The sequence below is a fragment of the Halichoeres trimaculatus genome, unplaced genomic scaffold (genome assembly GCF_033239565.1).
Source record: "Halichoeres trimaculatus isolate MK-OKI-2021-1 unplaced genomic scaffold, fHalTri1.1 fHalTri1_scaffold_20, whole genome shotgun sequence".
Lineage (NCBI taxonomy): Eukaryota > Metazoa > Chordata > Actinopteri > Labriformes > Labridae > Halichoeres > Halichoeres trimaculatus.
In genome coordinates, this window is record NW_027437198.1 from 7,772,074 (window position 1) to 7,788,365 (window position 16,292).

Consider the following 16,292-nt stretch of genomic DNA (forward strand, 5'->3'; position numbering starts at 1 on the left):
TCCTGTAGGTGAAAAATAAATCACAACATGTAGATTAACTACAATAATACAATCAAGACAAGAATGAAAGGGTTTTGCTGGGAACAAAAGAGAAATTGTCCTAAAGTGGAGCCCTGTGGTACTCCAGCAATTCAAGAGTTCAGTCAAACACAACTTTATTTATTCCGTTTTTTCTGTGGGGGAAGGGGATACATGAGAAAACATCCTTCTACAAGCCTGCTATCACTGTGCTAAAGAGAAACCATGTCATGTCATTTAAACCGTCATTACATCTCTGCTGTGTTTTCCTGCCAAGGTGAGCGTGACCTGGACACCTTGAGGGAAGCTTTCTGGTTTGTCTTCTTTGTTGTCGAGTTAACACCTGGCTGTGTGTGAACACGACGAGAGGGCACAAACACATGACGACCACATTTAGAATAAACATGGCAGCGTTAGAAACATGATCCGTCATCGTATTAGGTGGAGTGGGGACAGCAGCTTGTCAAATTAAAAAACATCACAAAAAAAAAAAACCACTTCAGTTATACATGAATCTACATCAGTATAACCAGGAGAAACTACACTACAAATTTAAATACAGGTTATGAGAGAAAATAATGTTTATTTTTGTACTTTTCATATTACTCGTAAGGTAATATGACAAAGACGGAAAAGGAAAAACATAGAATAAACCAGATTACATTTTTCTACATGTATTAATTCCTCTAAGCTTTGAGTAAATGATGTTTCACAGCATTTTCTGTCTTAAATGTTGCACTTTGTGAGAGAAACACAAGTAACACAAACAGTATTATGGACTGATGAAAGAGGTAACTGTAGAAAAACAGAGCTGACTCTGCATTATCTGGCGTTTTGCAGATGAACTCTTGTGCCACAGATTATTTTATTCCTCTTTACCCAAATCTCGGCTTTTAGCTCGCATTTTGTTGAGCTGCGACTCTGCAGTGTCGGCTCGTTCTTCAGCTTCCTCCAACTCATGTTGAACTTTGCGGAACTTGACCAGATTCACGCTGGTTTGTTCCTCCTGAGTAAACAAGTGATGAGGAGGATTAAAGTTTTCCTTCAGGACATGTTGGAGTAACTTGATGCTAAGCAATCATGAATTTATACTCACTGCCTCTTCACACTGGCGCTTGTACGCTTTCACTTTTAGTTGCAGTTTGTCGACTAAATCCTGAAGTCTCACCGAGCTCTTCTTCTCCTCCTCGACCTGAAACATTTAAGGACTCTTTGTCCTTTCTTGTCTAAAGCTGTTGATAAAATGATATAATTGATACATAATTGCAGTAGGTGTTACCTGATAGGTCAGCTCTTTAATTTTCCGCTCATATTTCCTCAGACCTTTCATCGCCTCACCGCTGCGTTTCTGCTCCCCATCTAACTCATTCTCCAGCTCACGGACCTGAAAACAGATTAAATCTCTCTAATTATCCTTTTCTTACCTCTACTCTTATTTCATCCTTTCAGTTGTTTATTTTTCTATCTTTGATTTGTTTGTACCCGACTCTCCAGTTTCTGCAGCTCTTTCTTCCCGCCCTTCAAGGCGATCTGCTCCGCCTCATCCAGTCGGTGCTGCAGGTCCTTCACCGTCACCTCCAGGTTCTTCTTCATCCTCTCCAGGTGAGCGCAGGTGTCCTGCTCTTTCTTTAGCTCCTCTGCCATCATGGCCGCCTGTGTTGAAATTCAGTCGACTTTAAAGGTCGGGTCTGCAGCAATTTTTGTTACTTGTTCATAAACACAACATTCAAATAAGGCTCCTCCTCCTTGGATCAGTGCCAGCGGCAGCACACACTCTCTGCCTTCGAGAACGCAGCCCAGTTACCACCTGTTGCATCACGTTTCTACGTGGGAGAGACTCAATAGCCGTGCACCAGACTTGGCATGCTAGCACAAGGTAAACAGGGGTATTTGACATGCCCCAACTCGCATCGCTCTCCATCCCGTGCTGCTCTTAAGTTCCTGAAAGCGAGTGAATGTTGAGCCAAGCTTCACCCTCGTTTAGGAAAAAGCTTTATCTGTTTGGCATTTCATTTCACTTTGGTTGTGTTTTTCTCCCATGGTGCTACGTCCACTATCGTAGATGCTCTGAACAGCTTCCACTCGCTACCATCAATTCCCCAAAGACACTTCAAACTGGGTGCCCTGTGATTGGCTGATATAACCACGCTTACTCTCTGCCCAGGAACTAATACAATACGTTCCAATACAACCAAAACATCAACATACAGGCAGAAGAGGGGGTTTGAAGCAGATACAGACACTGACACACGTGTATAGAAGATGATTGAGCGGGATTATTCCTGCAAAAATTGACATCTTATTTTTCAGGAAAATCACCCACACCCTAACTTTAAGGCTTAGCAGTTTAGTCACAATATCATTTTAAGAGAAGAAAAGAAAAAAGCTAGAGACTCACATCTGTGACGGCTTTTCTGGCTTTGTCATCTGCGTTTTTGGCCTCCTGGATGGTTTCCTCCATCTGAGACTGGAGCTGGTTCAAATCTGACTCTGCCTTCTTCTTCGTGTTTAGCAGACTGCCATTCTGTTAAAACATCAAATTTAACGAAAACCATTTATTCTTGCAGAAGAAATTTGATCCAGATTTTAAACTTTAATCTCACTCTGGATTTTCTCCTCACCTGAGCGTGCAGGAGTTGGACTCTCTCACTGACTTCCATCACTTCCTGTTCGGCCATCTTGCGACTCCTCTCAGATTGTTCAAGCGCTACCGTCATCTCTTCAATCTCAGCCGTCATCAGAGTGTTTCGGCGCTCAGCGATGGCGAGCTGCTCCTTCAAGTCCTCCTGGCTGTGGAGAGCTTCATCCAGGTGGACCTGCATGTCCTGAGACAGGAGATTCAAAAATTAAAGATGTTTTACTTTTCCGTTTATAGATTCAAATTCTTTTCAGACTCCAGCAAACCTTCAGCTGCGCCTGAATGATCCTCAGCTGTTTGGTTGATTCAGCCGCCTGTCGGTTAGCGTGTCCGAGCTGAATCTCCATCTCGTTCAGGTCGCCCTCCAGCTTCTTTTTCGTGCGTACAGCCTCGTTTCTGCTGCGTGTCTCTGCATCCAGCGCATTCTGCAGCGTGTCTACGGTTCTCAGATGGTTCCTCTTCAGCTGCTCGATCTCCTCGTCTTTCTCTGCCACCTTTCTGTCGACCTCAGACTTGATCTGGTTCAGCTCCAGCTGAAGGTGAAGGATTTTGGCTTCCTCGTGTTCCAGTGAAGACTAGGAAGTGGTGAGAGAAACACTTCAGGATATTTTGATTTTAAAAAAGCTAAAAGGTTTTTAAAGACAGGAGACAAACCTCGACTTCCTCCAGTGCGGCCTGCGTGTCTCTCTTTTCCTGCTCTGACTGTTTCACAGATTTCTCCAACTCGTGGACGGTTTTCATAGATTGTGCCACCTGCTCAGTGATGTCTGAAATCTCCTCTGTAAATGAAAAGCACATTTTATCCCAGAAAGAAACATGAAACAAAGGTTGTTAGTTTGTTTTACAGCCAGACTCTTACGCTGCAGGTTTTTATTCTCTCTCTTCATGTTCTCCAGATGATCCAGAGCTTCTTCGTACGAGTTTTTCAGCTTAAAGAGTTCAGTACTCATCCCCCTTGTCTCTCTCTGGGAAACTTCCAGATCTGCTTGAGTCTCCTCGTATTTCTGTTTCCATTCGACAAGAACCTGAGGACGAGAAAATGTTGGATCAATAATGCTGTGATGAAAGTAAGCACAGAGAAATGCAAACAGAGGACGCACCTTGTCAAAGTTCCTCTGCTTCTTGTCCAACGAGGCGTTGGCTGCATTCGACCTCTCCAGCTCCACCATCAGGTCCTCCACCTCAGCCTGCAGACGCTGTTTGGTTTTTTCCAAAGAGGCACATTTGACATTTGCTACCTCGGTCATTTCTTCAGAGTCTTGCAGCCTTTGAGCCAGCTTCTTCCTAGAAGAACAAGAAAACGTGTTAAAGTTTCAGGAAAATCCTCTGCTGTAAAATCTAAGAGTTTTTTTTCTCACTTTGCCTCCTCGAGCTCCTCGGTGCGCTGAATGGCATCCGTCTCGTATTTGGTCCTCCACTGAGACACATCGCTGTTGGCTTTGGACAGGCAGCGATGGAGCTCAGCTTTGGCCTCCTGCTCCTCCTCGTACTGCTCCCTGAGCAGCTCACAGTCATGACGAGCCGATTGCAGAGCGTGAGCCAGAGCGCTCTTAGCCTGGAACAATGAGAACGTTTGAAGTACACTGAAAAAAGGAAATAGTTGGACCAACTTAAATTACTGCTTTAATTGGTCACGCCTAAATAAATTAAGTTATTTGAAATGAAGTGAATAAGTTCAATCAACACAACTGATTAAGTCAAATGAACTTTGATCGTTCTCAAATCAACATTTTGCATCAGTCCAACTTAAGGTTTTCAGTCGTTTCAACTCAGTAATTTGTAAAACCTCAAAGTAAAATCTGACAAGGTGTTTTTATACTTTATTGCACTGTAAAAATGTGACAAGTTGAGCTTACTTAAAATAATCTAGGAAAACAAGTGCACCAAAAAGGTTAGTAAATAAAACTAATAGTCTTGTAATGTTTACTTTACAGCCTATTGAACTGACTTATTTCAAACCATGAGTGAGGAGGGAATGCAGTGGATATTAGACCTGGCTGTACATTAAGATGTTAACCTGCCAAGAGCACAGGCTTTCTGTGCTCCACATGGCATGGACCTGCTGTCTGTGCCCTGTGGCATGGACCGTGTACCTTTAAGCATGTTTAATGTTTTATATGTTAATAAATGAGATGTGTTGATGGGCTAAAATTATGATCAGAAATGACAAACTGGGTTTTGTCTTTAGTTATACTCAAATTACCATTACTGAGAGAGTATTTTGTTTGGAGCCCTCATACCATGTAGCACAGGCAGCCAGGACAAGCAGCCTATGTCGTGGAGCAACAGTCAGTCAGCCAGCGCAGTGGAGCACAGACAGCCAGCTGGTCCATGCCATGGAGCACAGACACACTGGCCCTGCCTGGTATCTTAGTGTGCAGCAGGGTCTCATATCCACAACGTTCCCTCCTCATCCATGGTTTTTCCTTTTAGGTTTTCCAGATTCATGAGTTGAAACAACTTAAAACTTTAAGTTGGATTGATGCTAAATGTTGATTTGAGAAGAATTAGAATATTTATTTTTTCTGACCTATTAAGTTGTGGTAACTGAACTTGTTGATTTTATTTCAAAGAACTTAATTTATTTAGGTGTGACCAATTGAAACAATAATTCAAGTTGGTCCAACTACTTATTTTTCTTTAGTTGTAGCAACGTAGAATTTCAAGTTAATATGATCCACAAAAATACATTGGAAACCTTAACTTAAAATATTGAGTTGGATTGATTAAAAAAATTACATCACTTCAACTGATTGAAAATTCTCTGTTTTTACTGTTTATATCGCTTGTGTTTCAGGTCACTGCTAACAGAATTAAATTTGTGCAGACTTCTTTCAAACCTTGGTTTCTTCATCCAGAAGCCTCTTCAGCTCCTCCATTTGCTGGTTGCAGACAGTTTTGATTCGGCTCAGCTGGGAGAGACTAAGGTCTTTCTCCTCCAGCAGACGGGAGAGTTCAGCTGTTCATGAATTGGACACAGACACATCAACCTTTCATCTCTTTTCTTCATTAAGAATAAGATTGCATCGATCAGTACCGTTTTCTGTCTGCAGACGAGCAGAGAGAGTCGTAGAATCACTCAGAGACTTCTGAGATTCTTCTGCTTTGGTTTTATATTCATTCATCTGATCTTCCAGGCTCCTGCACGTTTTCTCAAGACCGGCCTGAAACGTGAGACATAAACTGATTAATATATTAAGAGATCATGGATGGGGAACTGTTTTGTATAATTATAAATATATTTGATACCTTGCTCTTCAGGACGCTCTCCATGTTGCTCATCATGTCGTCAATCTCCATCTTCAGCTCACATTTCTCTTTCTCCAGCTTCTGTTTGACTCTCTGGATGTTGTCGATTTGCTCGCTGAGCTCGGCGACGCTGTCCGCCTGTTTCCTGCGCAGAGTCGCAGTGACAGATTCGTGCTGCAGCGTTGACTCTTCCAGGTCCCGCCGCAGCCTCTGAAACTCTGCCTCCCTCTTCTTGTTGAGCTCGGCCTGAGCGACCGTGGCTCCCCCGGCTTCCTCCAGACGCTCGCTGATCTCGTCGAGCTCTCTGGAGAGCTCACATCTCTGCTTCTCAACTTTAGCTCGGGCTGAACGCTCTGCCTCGATCTCCTCCTCCAGCTCCTCGCCGCGAGCCTGCAGAGAAATTTAAATCTATCATAAAAACAGCTAAAGATTTTTAAAAGTGAGAGTTCAGTCATGTTTGCACATCTTCACACCTGAAGCTCTTTAATCTTCTTCTGCAGCTGAGTGCTGAGAGTTTGTTCGTCCTCGATTCTGCTCTGGAGGCCTCCGATTTCAAAGTCTTTTCTGGAACAAACAAAAAAAGGAAATATCTCAGGGCCTGAATATCAAAACATTTGGACTAAATTTTCTTTTATGTCTCAAATAAAGATGAAAGACAGCATCAAAATGATGAAGATATCACACTTTTTCAGCCTCTCCTCCGCCTGCTGTCGGTCGTTCTCCAGGTCCATGATAGTTTCCTGGCTCAGCTTCAGATCCCCTTCCAGTTTTCTCCTGCATCTCTCTGATTCTGCGTGAAGCTTCTTCTCGTGTTCCAGAGAATTCTCCAGCTAAACGAGACGCTCAAGTCAACCAATAATCAAAATATAGACAATACAATCCAAAAACATCGTCTGGTCGCGCACTCACATCGTCGACCTGCTGCTCCAGCTTCATTTTGATCTTCACCAGACCGTTGACTTTGTCTTCCTCAGCCTGCAAGTCGTCCAACGTCTGCTGATGGACCTCCTGCAGAGCCTTCATCTCCTTTGAAGACTTCATCAGGTTTTCCTCCAGAGACGAGAGCTCTTCCACCAGATTCTTCACCTGCTCAGAAAACACTTGATAAAGATTGATTTCTAAACGTATGAAAAACAAGAAGACTTCGTGAGGATGATCAGGAGAACCTTGTTTTCGGTGGCGTGTTTTTCCTTCTCCACTTTGGAGATGGTAAGTTCCAGGTCGTCGATGTCTCTTTTCAGCTCGGTACATTCGTCTTCCAGCTTCCTCTTCTTGGCTGTGATCTCTGCATTGATCTCCTCCTCCTCCTCCACTCGCTCTGAAAACTCCTTCAGTTTGGCCTCCAGGTGGATTTTACTCTTTATGAGACCTTCACACCTCTCCTCTGCATCGCACAGGTTCTCCCTCTCCTGAGAGCAGGGGCAGAGGGTTTTATAACAGACACTAACAATTTCTATCGATCTACTATCATCCATCTTTGGATCCATCCACCCATCCAATCATTCTGCCTTCCATCCCTCCATCCAGTATTTCTTCCCTCCTTCATCCTTTCTCGCTTCCCTCCCATGTTACTTCCACTCCTTCCTCCCTTTCATCCTTTCGAGATATTTGTCCTTATTTTCATCTATTCATTCCTTTACTCTTGGCTAGGCTTTAAGGCAGACAGAAAAATCTTCAGTGTGTCTGCCTGACCCAAACAATCTTTATCTCTTTTTCAGCTCTTCCGCGTCGGCCTTGGTAGGCTGATAAGCACCCTACTCTCCTGGATGTTATGCATACAGATGCCCCCCTGCACTTTTCTCCTGTGAACTTGTCTCTGAGTTAGAACTCTTTGAGTTCGTCTCAACGGCAATAGCCGTGGCCTTGTCACCATCAGAAGTCACGAACATTGTTGAGTCTGTCTTTTTCTCGATCTCAAACTACGCCCCGTCGGGAATAGTCTGGAATTGACCTTTTTTTCCCCCCTCTTCTCCCAATGTTGCTTTTTCAAATCCCATTTCTGTGTTTGTTTTCAGACATGCCTTGAACGGGATGTAACTGAAATAGAATTTTCCCTCAGAGATCAATGTATTCTGATTTTAAATCTGGCTCATCTAACCCCACTCCCTCTATCCCTCATCCTCCTTGGGATTTACGTACCGCCTGTATTTGCAGGTAAAGGTCGTTTTTCTCCTGGACCAGAACGACCATTTTCTCCTCCAGCTCTTTCCTCCGAGCCTCCGACTTTGCAAACTCTTCTTTGAGTCGGGCAAACTCCTCTTTTATGTTCTGCATCTCTTTCTCAGCCTCAGCGCTGCGTAACAGAGGTTTGATTTTGAAGTAGAGTCTCATCCAGGGCCAGTTCTTCACGTTCATGAAGGAGCGGATGTTGTACTGGATGATGAAGATGGACTCTCTGAAGCATGAAAAGTACAGACAGTAAACGAAATTATCTTTATTTGTGTTTATACTTTACTATATCACTGATATGAGACTGAGTGAATGTTTTTCAGATATTAATCAGCTCAAGTTGCTTGTACAACTCATGAACAAATCTTCAGAGACCTTTTTTTGGACATCTCCTTCATCCTCAGTCTGGTGACGTAACCTCTGGAAACAGCCTGAATACGAGTCATCAACACGGCCAGACGCTCGTCCCTCATCTCCTCCAGGAGACCCAGCAGCCCCGCTTTGAAAAACACCTGCAGGGTCAAAGGTCAGATCGGATGAAATAACAATATTTGTATCTTTGAACACTAGGACTTGTCCTGTCTTATCCTCGGGTGTGCCTAATCTACATGTTTTAAAACAGAAGAATGATCAGTAATCTTCTCTGCACAGGGGATCAGGAGCAGCTTGTTTTAGATCAGTGGTATTAAAACTCCTGATACTGAAACACAAACATGAATCACCTTTGTGTATCCGAATCTGTACTGAGAGTGATCGACGTCGATGGAGGACAGAAGCTTCTCTGACGCCTTCTTACTGTCGATGAACTGACCCTCAGGGATCGCACTTGCATTCAGGATCCTGTACCTCTGTCTGAAGTCTCCGTACAGGATCCTGCTGGGAAATCCTTTCCTGCAGATCCTGATCCCTTCTAAAACTCCGTTACAACGCAGCTGATGGAGAACCAGGTGATGATCCATGGAGCCTGCAGGACAGGGAAAACTGGCATTTACAATGAAAATGTCACCTTTACACTTAGTTTTGAGCACAGTAGAGTCTGGGCAGGAACAGTTGTGTTCACTCACTCACTCCTCAAATACACCAGATACATCTGCAGTGCAACTCTGTTTCGTTGCATGTTGACCGTGTTTGTCAATGTATACCGGCTGTGTGTTCAGTCCGACAAGCTGTATGACTGACAGACAGCTGGAGTCACAGACTGAGGAGTTCCCACGCTTCCCACTCAATTGATAAGTCTCTCTTCGTTCATGTTCGGCTGTAAAACCTCAACCCTGTTGACTCCTGGTCTGGCTCCACTCATTATGTCCATTTATCATCCTAGTCAAGCTAAATACGAACTGATTCTGACATGGTCTGTTTCATTTTGATAGTTGCTGGTTGTTTTCAGGTAGTTTCTGGTAAGTATTTCCTGCCCCCCTTGATTGTCCCAAATGAATTTCCTGCTGAATTTATGCATCACAGCTCTGCATCCGTCAAAAATAGCATGGCTGTGTACTGCCTGCAACATGACAGACCAGCGACACAGACGCACTGCAACTGATTGAATCCACTGTGAGTCGACACATTGGCTTGAAAGAAACCTATCTGAACCATTTGCCGTGATGTTATGGAGACGCATTTGGTGTATTTTGGCTGTCAGTCGTATCGTTTTCGACTTCTGAAATTTATTTATCTAAAACCACTTTCTTGTTTTCATACCTGGAGTTTTGGTCTCATTGGGGATGATGCACCTGACAAAGTGAGGATGAGTCGACCTGAGGTTGGCCATCAGTTTGTTCAGGTTCTCCTGCAGATTAACTCAGATTATGAACCACAGACTCACAACTCTTACCAGCGTAATAAAACTCTTTTACACTATCACTGATTAAACCAATTTCAGATATTTTCAGTAATTACCCTGAAAAGAGCAGAAACGGTCTGAAAAGAGGAGCCTTTTTTCTTGAAACTTTTCTTACTCCCATCTGCAGAAAAATAAGAAACAATAAATGGCACAGTTGACACTATTACTGACTGATGTTTTTGTTGACAGTGTTTTTTCTCTTGAACTGACCATCTGCCGAAGCGTACGAAGCGAACAGCTGAGCGAGCAGCTTCAGAGAAGCTTTCTGATAAAGTTGAACCACCGTGTCGTTCAGAGGATCTTTGTTCTTCTCCAACCAACCGCTGATGTTGTAGTCGACAGTTCCTGCGTAATGCATCAGAGAGAAATGAGCCTCGACCTTTCCTTTGGAGGGTTTGGGCTTCTGGAAGATGCTGTTCTTCCCCAGGTGTTGGTCGTAAAGTTTGTTTTTGAAGGAGGAGTCTGTCGCCTTCGGGAACATGCACTCCTCTTCAAGGATGGAGAAAATACCCATCGGCTGCAGGAGCGAGAGACGGTCAGAGTTAAACTGTGTCATAATCAGATTATTTAAACCGTTTTAATCTCACCTTCTCTATGAGCTCGATGCAGGCTGCTAAGTCCATCCCAAAGTCGATGAACTCCCATTCGATCCCCTCCTTCTTGTATTCTTCTTGTTCCAGCACGAACATGTGGTGGTTGAAAAACTGTTGCAGCTTTTCGTTTGTAAAGTTGATGCAGAGCTGCTCCAGGCTGTTCATCTGAATGAATCGACAGGAAATCAATAATCACACATATTCTTCGATAGATGTGTTGTATTTTACTCTCTGTACCTCAAAGATCTCAAATCCTGCGATGTCGAGGACACCGATGAAATGCTGTCGGGGGAGTTTGGTGTCGAGCTGCTGGTTGATCCTGGTGACCATCCACAGGAACAGCTTCTCGTAGACCGCTTTGGACAGAGCTCCGATCGCATTGTTCACCTGGAATCACACATAGACACACTCAGGGATCATGAAGGGTAGAAGGAACACACAGAAGGTTATCAGTTACTTGAGACATAACGGCTGTACCTGCTGTGGAGTTTGTCCTTTGGTGACATACTCGTTCCCGACCTTTACTCGGGGGTAGCACAGAGCTTTGAGTAGGTCAGCGGAGTTCAAACCCATCAGATACGCCACTTTGTCTGCCACTAGAGGATTCAAATCATAGATGTTTCATTCTGACTTAAAGGTGAATGGGAAACAGAAAACAGAATATTTAGCACAGAGCTTCAAATGTAAGCTTTAGTCTCACCCTCTGTGCCATCGGGCTCCGCCTGCTCCTCTCGCTGCTTCTGTTTGAACTTCATGTTCCCAAAATGCATCACTGCTCCTGTCAGCTTGTAGATGCCGAGCTTTTCCTCTGAGTTAAAGCCGAGGATGTCGATGGCACTCTGATGAACACAGGTGTCAAAGGTTAATCGTCTCAGCTCAGCAACAACACTAGGTTGTCTGACTTGGATCATGCTTTGATTTGTTCACAGTCTAAATCTTTTATCCTTTAACTCCATACACTTAAGTATTAAGATGTTACAAGAGATTAAAAGGTTTTGTCAGCATTGTTGCAACTTAGTTTGAAAAACGTCACTTGTTAAAACAACAACATGACAAATTGTGATTTCCATCAGCATGTACTTACTTAGTTTCAAGTTCCGCATTCCTGCTCATAAGTATGGTATATTAAATAAAGTATTAAAATAAATGAACTCACATCAGTGTCCATCAGCTCGTCGCTGTCATTGATGCTCAGCACAGTGATCTCTCCCTGACTGATGAAAGGATAGTCGTACGGGTTGGTGGTTATCAGCAGCATGTCTGTAAACAAACATAAATGTATTATTTAAAGATGCTGTGAGGAGGATCTGTTTTGCTTGGACTGCCTAGCCCCCTCTGGCCTGGAGTCTCTGCACACTGTCGTAAAAATGTAACTTTTTACAAAATTAGGTACTTTTATAGGAGCCAACTGAATTCTGTTTGTAGTACTCAGTACTGATTCACATAAAATCCCATGGTACCATGTTTTGGTACCTCAACGCATCCTTATGACTGTGAGGGAGTGGAAGAGTAGGCAATTTTCCATACTGGACATGAACACAGCATTGCAAGTTTACATATTGAGGATACATTTTTTAAATTGAAACTTTGAACTTTGAGATTTTACTTTTAATTAAATTAATATTCATTACCACATAAACACACAAAAGTACAGAAAATTTGTGCCGTTGAGTGTTGATACTGATTGGCAGGTAGGAGCATCAGTACAGTACTGTTTCAAATGTAAAAGGTACCCATCTCTAGGTGTGTTTGACAAAAAAAATTTTCTTTGTCCAAGACAGCTTTTTACCAGGTAAGGTATTTATCAGCACAGTTACGTAGCCCTATGGTTTGAAACATGACAACAAGCAAACGTAAGTTTGTACAGTAGTGTAGTAGCCACTAGCATGTGGCTCTACTGACCGCCCTGTGCTCTAAGACTAAGCGGCAACCTCTGGTCTGGGAATATGAGACAATGCTGAAGTGCTAAAATCTGCTGTTTCTCGAGTGTTCGCTTGAGGCTGGCTCCGGAAGTACTGGAAGTCACATACACACCAAGCCAAAAAAAGCTGTTTTCAAAGCAGAAATTAACCTATTTACAGCCTGGTTCAACAAAACGTCTCCTGTCGGAGTCGCTAATTGTACCACCGGCACCCACTGTACAGGGGGTGAATTTTTTTCTAACTCGGCTGTTCGGAGGATATTAAGATCGCGAGCTCCCCCAATAAGAGGCACAGCTGAGGGTCACGTGACCGACAGGCGCCCTATAGCTGTAGGCGAAGCCTTTGCCACTACCAATATGGCCGCTATAGCCGATGTGCTTCATTTTCCGTTTCAGAAACAGCCGGGTGACGTCGGTGAGACTATGTCCATGTTTTATACAGTCTATGTCTAAGACGTGTCTGCAATGTGTAATGTTGGTAAATCCTGGTTATGTCCTGCCAGTCATCTACCAATCAGAGCTTATGTAACCTCACTCGTCATTTTATTAATAGACTCTCAAGTTTGAACAGACCACTGCAGAATAACTGCTGACTGTGGGTTGGAATCAACATTATCACAAACAGTTTAGCTCCCGTATTAGCCTTTGGCTTGTGCTCTATCACTCTCTTGTTTATCTTTCTTCTGCTCTTCTGTTGTCTTTCTGTCTGACAGTTAGGCTCCAGTGTCCACCATCACTACAAGACTAATCACAGAAATTGTTTTCTGCAGTAAAAAAAACACAGATCTCTCTTCTTACTACTAAACTTTGCCAGTCGGCAAGACTTGGTCCTGCTCGACCCAGTCAAGAAGCTATAAAGTGGCATTATGAAATAACCTATACTGATGCTGATTATCTCATTTTTAAGTGTGGATTTTAATCAGGTATATTTCTTGAAGGGAAATTTTTTCAAGATCCCTTAGAAACTCCTCACAGCCCCTTTAACAATTCTATTCAGACCAGAGTTGCTTTTTGAGCCAGCCTATACAGATGTTGATTTTTGCTATAAAGATTTGCTTTGTTTCTTGGTCTGTATGTGGCCTCTGGTACTTCTGCAGCCAGCCTCTAGTGGACACTCAAGGAACTGCAGTTTGTAGCACTTCCACATTGGTTTGTTTTCTTATGCGTCTTATGCGTACATGGCCTAACTTCAGAAATATTTGACTGCTATCTGTGTGATTGGATTTTCTCACTTTTGTGATTATAGATGGATGGGATCTGGACTGTAGCCAACCCTTGTCCAACAGCAATATGTGCAGAAGTGATATGCTATTGTCACACACTGTGTGATATTTTGCCATAACAATATTTGTACTTCTTACCACTACCAAATATTACACAGTTGCAGATTAAGCTTGCCTACTTCTTTTTTTGTGAATTACTAACAGGTACAACATTTGTGAAAGACATTAGAGAAAATAAGGTAATACCAACCGATCAGTTCAGGTTTCTTGTTGGACAGGATCTGGTAGAAGATGTGGTAGCTCCTCTCTGCTGGCAGCTGAAATGTGACTCTGGATTTTTCCAGAAGATCTAAAAATAATAAAAATCAGCACAAACAAAAAGAGTAACACACATTCAAACACACTCATTATGGATAATCAATGATAATATTATTGATAAAGGTATGACAAAACGTACAAGTTTCAATGTCAGCTGAGGCCAGCTTCCCCTTTGTTCCAAAGTGGATGCGGATGAATTTTCCCTAAAAGAGGAAAAAAAAAAAAAAAAAAGACTTGTGGTTCCATATTCATACTCATTAAAAGATAAAGACTTTAAAGTTAGAGTACTGATGGCTCTCCTCTGCTCTGATCACATTTAAACTCACAAATCGAGAGGAGTTGTCGTTCCTCACAGTCTTGGCATTCCCGAAAGCTTCCAGCAGAGGGTTGGCCTGGATGATTTGATCCTCCAGATTGCCCTGTAACTCACAGAGAATTAAAGCTTAACATGTCTGTGTTTCAGGAGCAGCTGCCAACACACCTAGAGTTGTTTGTTTTTTTTAGATTGAGACAGACAATGGGCTGTCTATCGAGTTAAAACAGTTTAGAAGAACAATAAACTACTCAATTTCAACCAGTTCACTGATAACTTTTTTGTTTGGGAATCATATACAACATCAAAAGATCCTTCTTTTTTTTATAAATGAAAGGACTGAACCTGCATTTTGCCAGAGGGTTGCTCCTTCTTGCTTGCGTCTCCAAATGATGCAATTGTTGCAAAGTACTGGATGACTCTCTTGGTGTTGACAGTCTTCCCGGCACCAGATTCTCCACTGAGAAAAGTACAGTATAGCAGAAATGATGTTTGAAAGTTCATGCTTGTTAATTCTGTTTTGATAAAGGAGAACTTAAACTGAACTCACGTGATCAGGATGGACTGGTTCTCTCGATCTGTTGAAGGAAAAACAATGAAAATCATGTATTTGGGAAGATAGCAGCTGTTGTGTTTTATTCACTCTGTAGTCATTGGACCTGTGAGCATGAACTGGTAAGCGTTGTCAGAAATGGAGAAGATGTGTGGAGGTGCTTCCTGTCGTTTCTTCCCTCGATACCCGGCCACCACCTCAGGGTTGTAGACTGGCAGCCATTTGTAGGGATTAACGGTGACACAGAAGAGTCCAGAATACGTCTGAATACATGAGAAACACCAGGATGTCAACGTGACACTTTTTCTTCTGATTGGTTTCTGAAGTTTTAAACATTTTAAAATCTGTTTCATAGTTACATAGATCATCCAGGCGGCATAGCGATCTTTGAGGTTGAACAGCACGGCCGGCTCATGGAGGTGAGTCAGCAGAGCCATGTCTTCAATCTTGTCAAACTTTGGAGGATTCATGGGGCGAACATCGTCCAGATGCACCGTGACGATCTGAAGTGAAAACTCAAAGCTGAGTAAAACCAAGCTCGTAAACAGATACATTTCTTCCTTTTTGTTTTTGAATGACACACCTTTCTATCCTCTGTCTCCACGGTGACGTTGGACCCATCCTGGCTTTTGATTTTTCCCTTTACATACTCCTGCTTGGGGTCCGGCACGAACACGGCAGATTTGGCGTCAAACGGCATGTTCTGAGCTGCGATTCTTTCCCGCTCAGATTTGCGGAGGTACGGAGCTGCCACTCCATATATTTCCATCTCAGCATCACTCATTTTGTCTGGCTGCATACATTTGACGAAGAAATCAGTGACATTGAACAGAAATGTGTTCCAAGGTCAAGTCAGGGTGAAATGAAACTTACCTGAGAGCTGCAGATGGAAAGAGAAGAGAAAGAAGATTTGTTGAGACTTTTGTTTCAGGGGAACGAAACAGACACAGTGAGGAGACTCTGACAGCTTTTATACGCCACAGCTTGGCCTGTTTCAAGGCACCTTCTTCTATATTTGGAGGCACAATTGAAAAGTCACATATGTGCATTTCGTCGTCTGAACAGTCTATGTTTAGATGTATTGTGTCACTTTTTACATGGTTTGAACTGTAATCCTTCAGACTGTCCATTAAAAACCAATGATTGTTAAAGACGACAGCTTAGGAGGCTCAAGGCCCAAACACAGCGAGCCTCATTTTCTGGGATCAGAGGAGATTAGGTCTGTTAGAGCGTCCCGTAAACTCAGCCTGTCTGCCGAGCTGATCACACATGACTGTTTGTCTTCATGTCGGGGGTCGACGAGACGTTTAGCACATTCCAGACGGAGGCTGAGTCATTTAAAAACATTGTTCATATATGTCCCTGAGTGTGGAGTGAATATCTGTATACCTGGACTATAGAGGGTTGAATCATTTACATTTTTACTTTGCGATGAAAAGAAGCTAAGTTGGCTAAAT

General features: G+C 43.0%; 2 protein-coding genes across 4 annotated transcripts in view; one reads left to right on the forward strand and one right to left on the reverse strand.

The window, feature by feature from the left end:
* The window catches only part of card11 (caspase recruitment domain family, member 11), a 54,615-nt gene that overhangs the window by 5,101 nt on the left and 33,222 nt on the right, over nt 1-16,292 (forward strand). The window contains exon 1 of one of the 3 annotated variants that reach the window (XM_074696076.1): nt 1,591-1,620. The exons of the other annotated variants lie outside the window; for them this stretch is intronic. The gene's annotated coding sequence lies outside the window, so the exon portion shown is untranslated. Of the gene's footprint in view, nt 1-1,590; nt 1,621-16,292 lie in introns of those variants that run through there. 3 annotated transcript variants of the gene reach the window in all.
* On the reverse strand, nt 723-15,619 carry LOC141809192 (myosin-1-like). Its single transcript, XM_074696073.1, has 37 exons — nt 15,419-15,619; nt 15,195-15,338; nt 14,942-15,098; nt 14,833-14,860; nt 14,628-14,742; nt 14,296-14,388; nt 14,109-14,172; nt 13,902-14,000; nt 11,664-11,767; nt 11,208-11,346; nt 10,985-11,103; nt 10,745-10,894; nt 10,502-10,672; nt 10,125-10,431; nt 9,971-10,035; nt 9,773-9,860; nt 8,797-9,038; nt 8,450-8,586; nt 8,045-8,300; nt 7,072-7,314; nt 6,815-6,991; nt 6,590-6,735; nt 6,379-6,469; nt 5,906-6,295; nt 5,694-5,820; nt 5,497-5,615; nt 4,015-4,211; nt 3,757-3,940; nt 3,516-3,681; nt 3,311-3,435; nt 2,923-3,231; nt 2,640-2,843; nt 2,417-2,542; nt 1,501-1,671; nt 1,298-1,402; nt 1,115-1,210; nt 723-1,024 (listed from the first exon to the last, which is right to left on the reverse strand). The coding sequence occupies exons 1-37, from the start codon at nt 15,617-15,619 to the stop codon at nt 884-886; spliced, it is 5,796 nt and encodes a 1,931-aa protein (XP_074552174.1). The 3' UTR covers nt 723-883.

Excerpts from the sequence above, each read along its gene's own strand:
- LOC141809192 (XM_074696073.1), bottom strand. The coding sequence starts at position 15,619 with ATGAGTGATGCTGAGATGGAAATATATGGAGTGGCAGCTCCGTACCTC. Across the intron at positions 10,895-10,984 it reads AAGGACAAACTCCACAGCAG|GTGAACAATGCGATCGGAGC; the intron begins GTACAGCCGTTA and ends GTGTGATTCCAG. Across the intron at positions 3,436-3,515 it reads AGAGAATAAAAACCTGCAGC|AGGAGATTTCAGACATCACT; the intron begins GTAAGAGTCTGG and ends TTTCATTTACAG.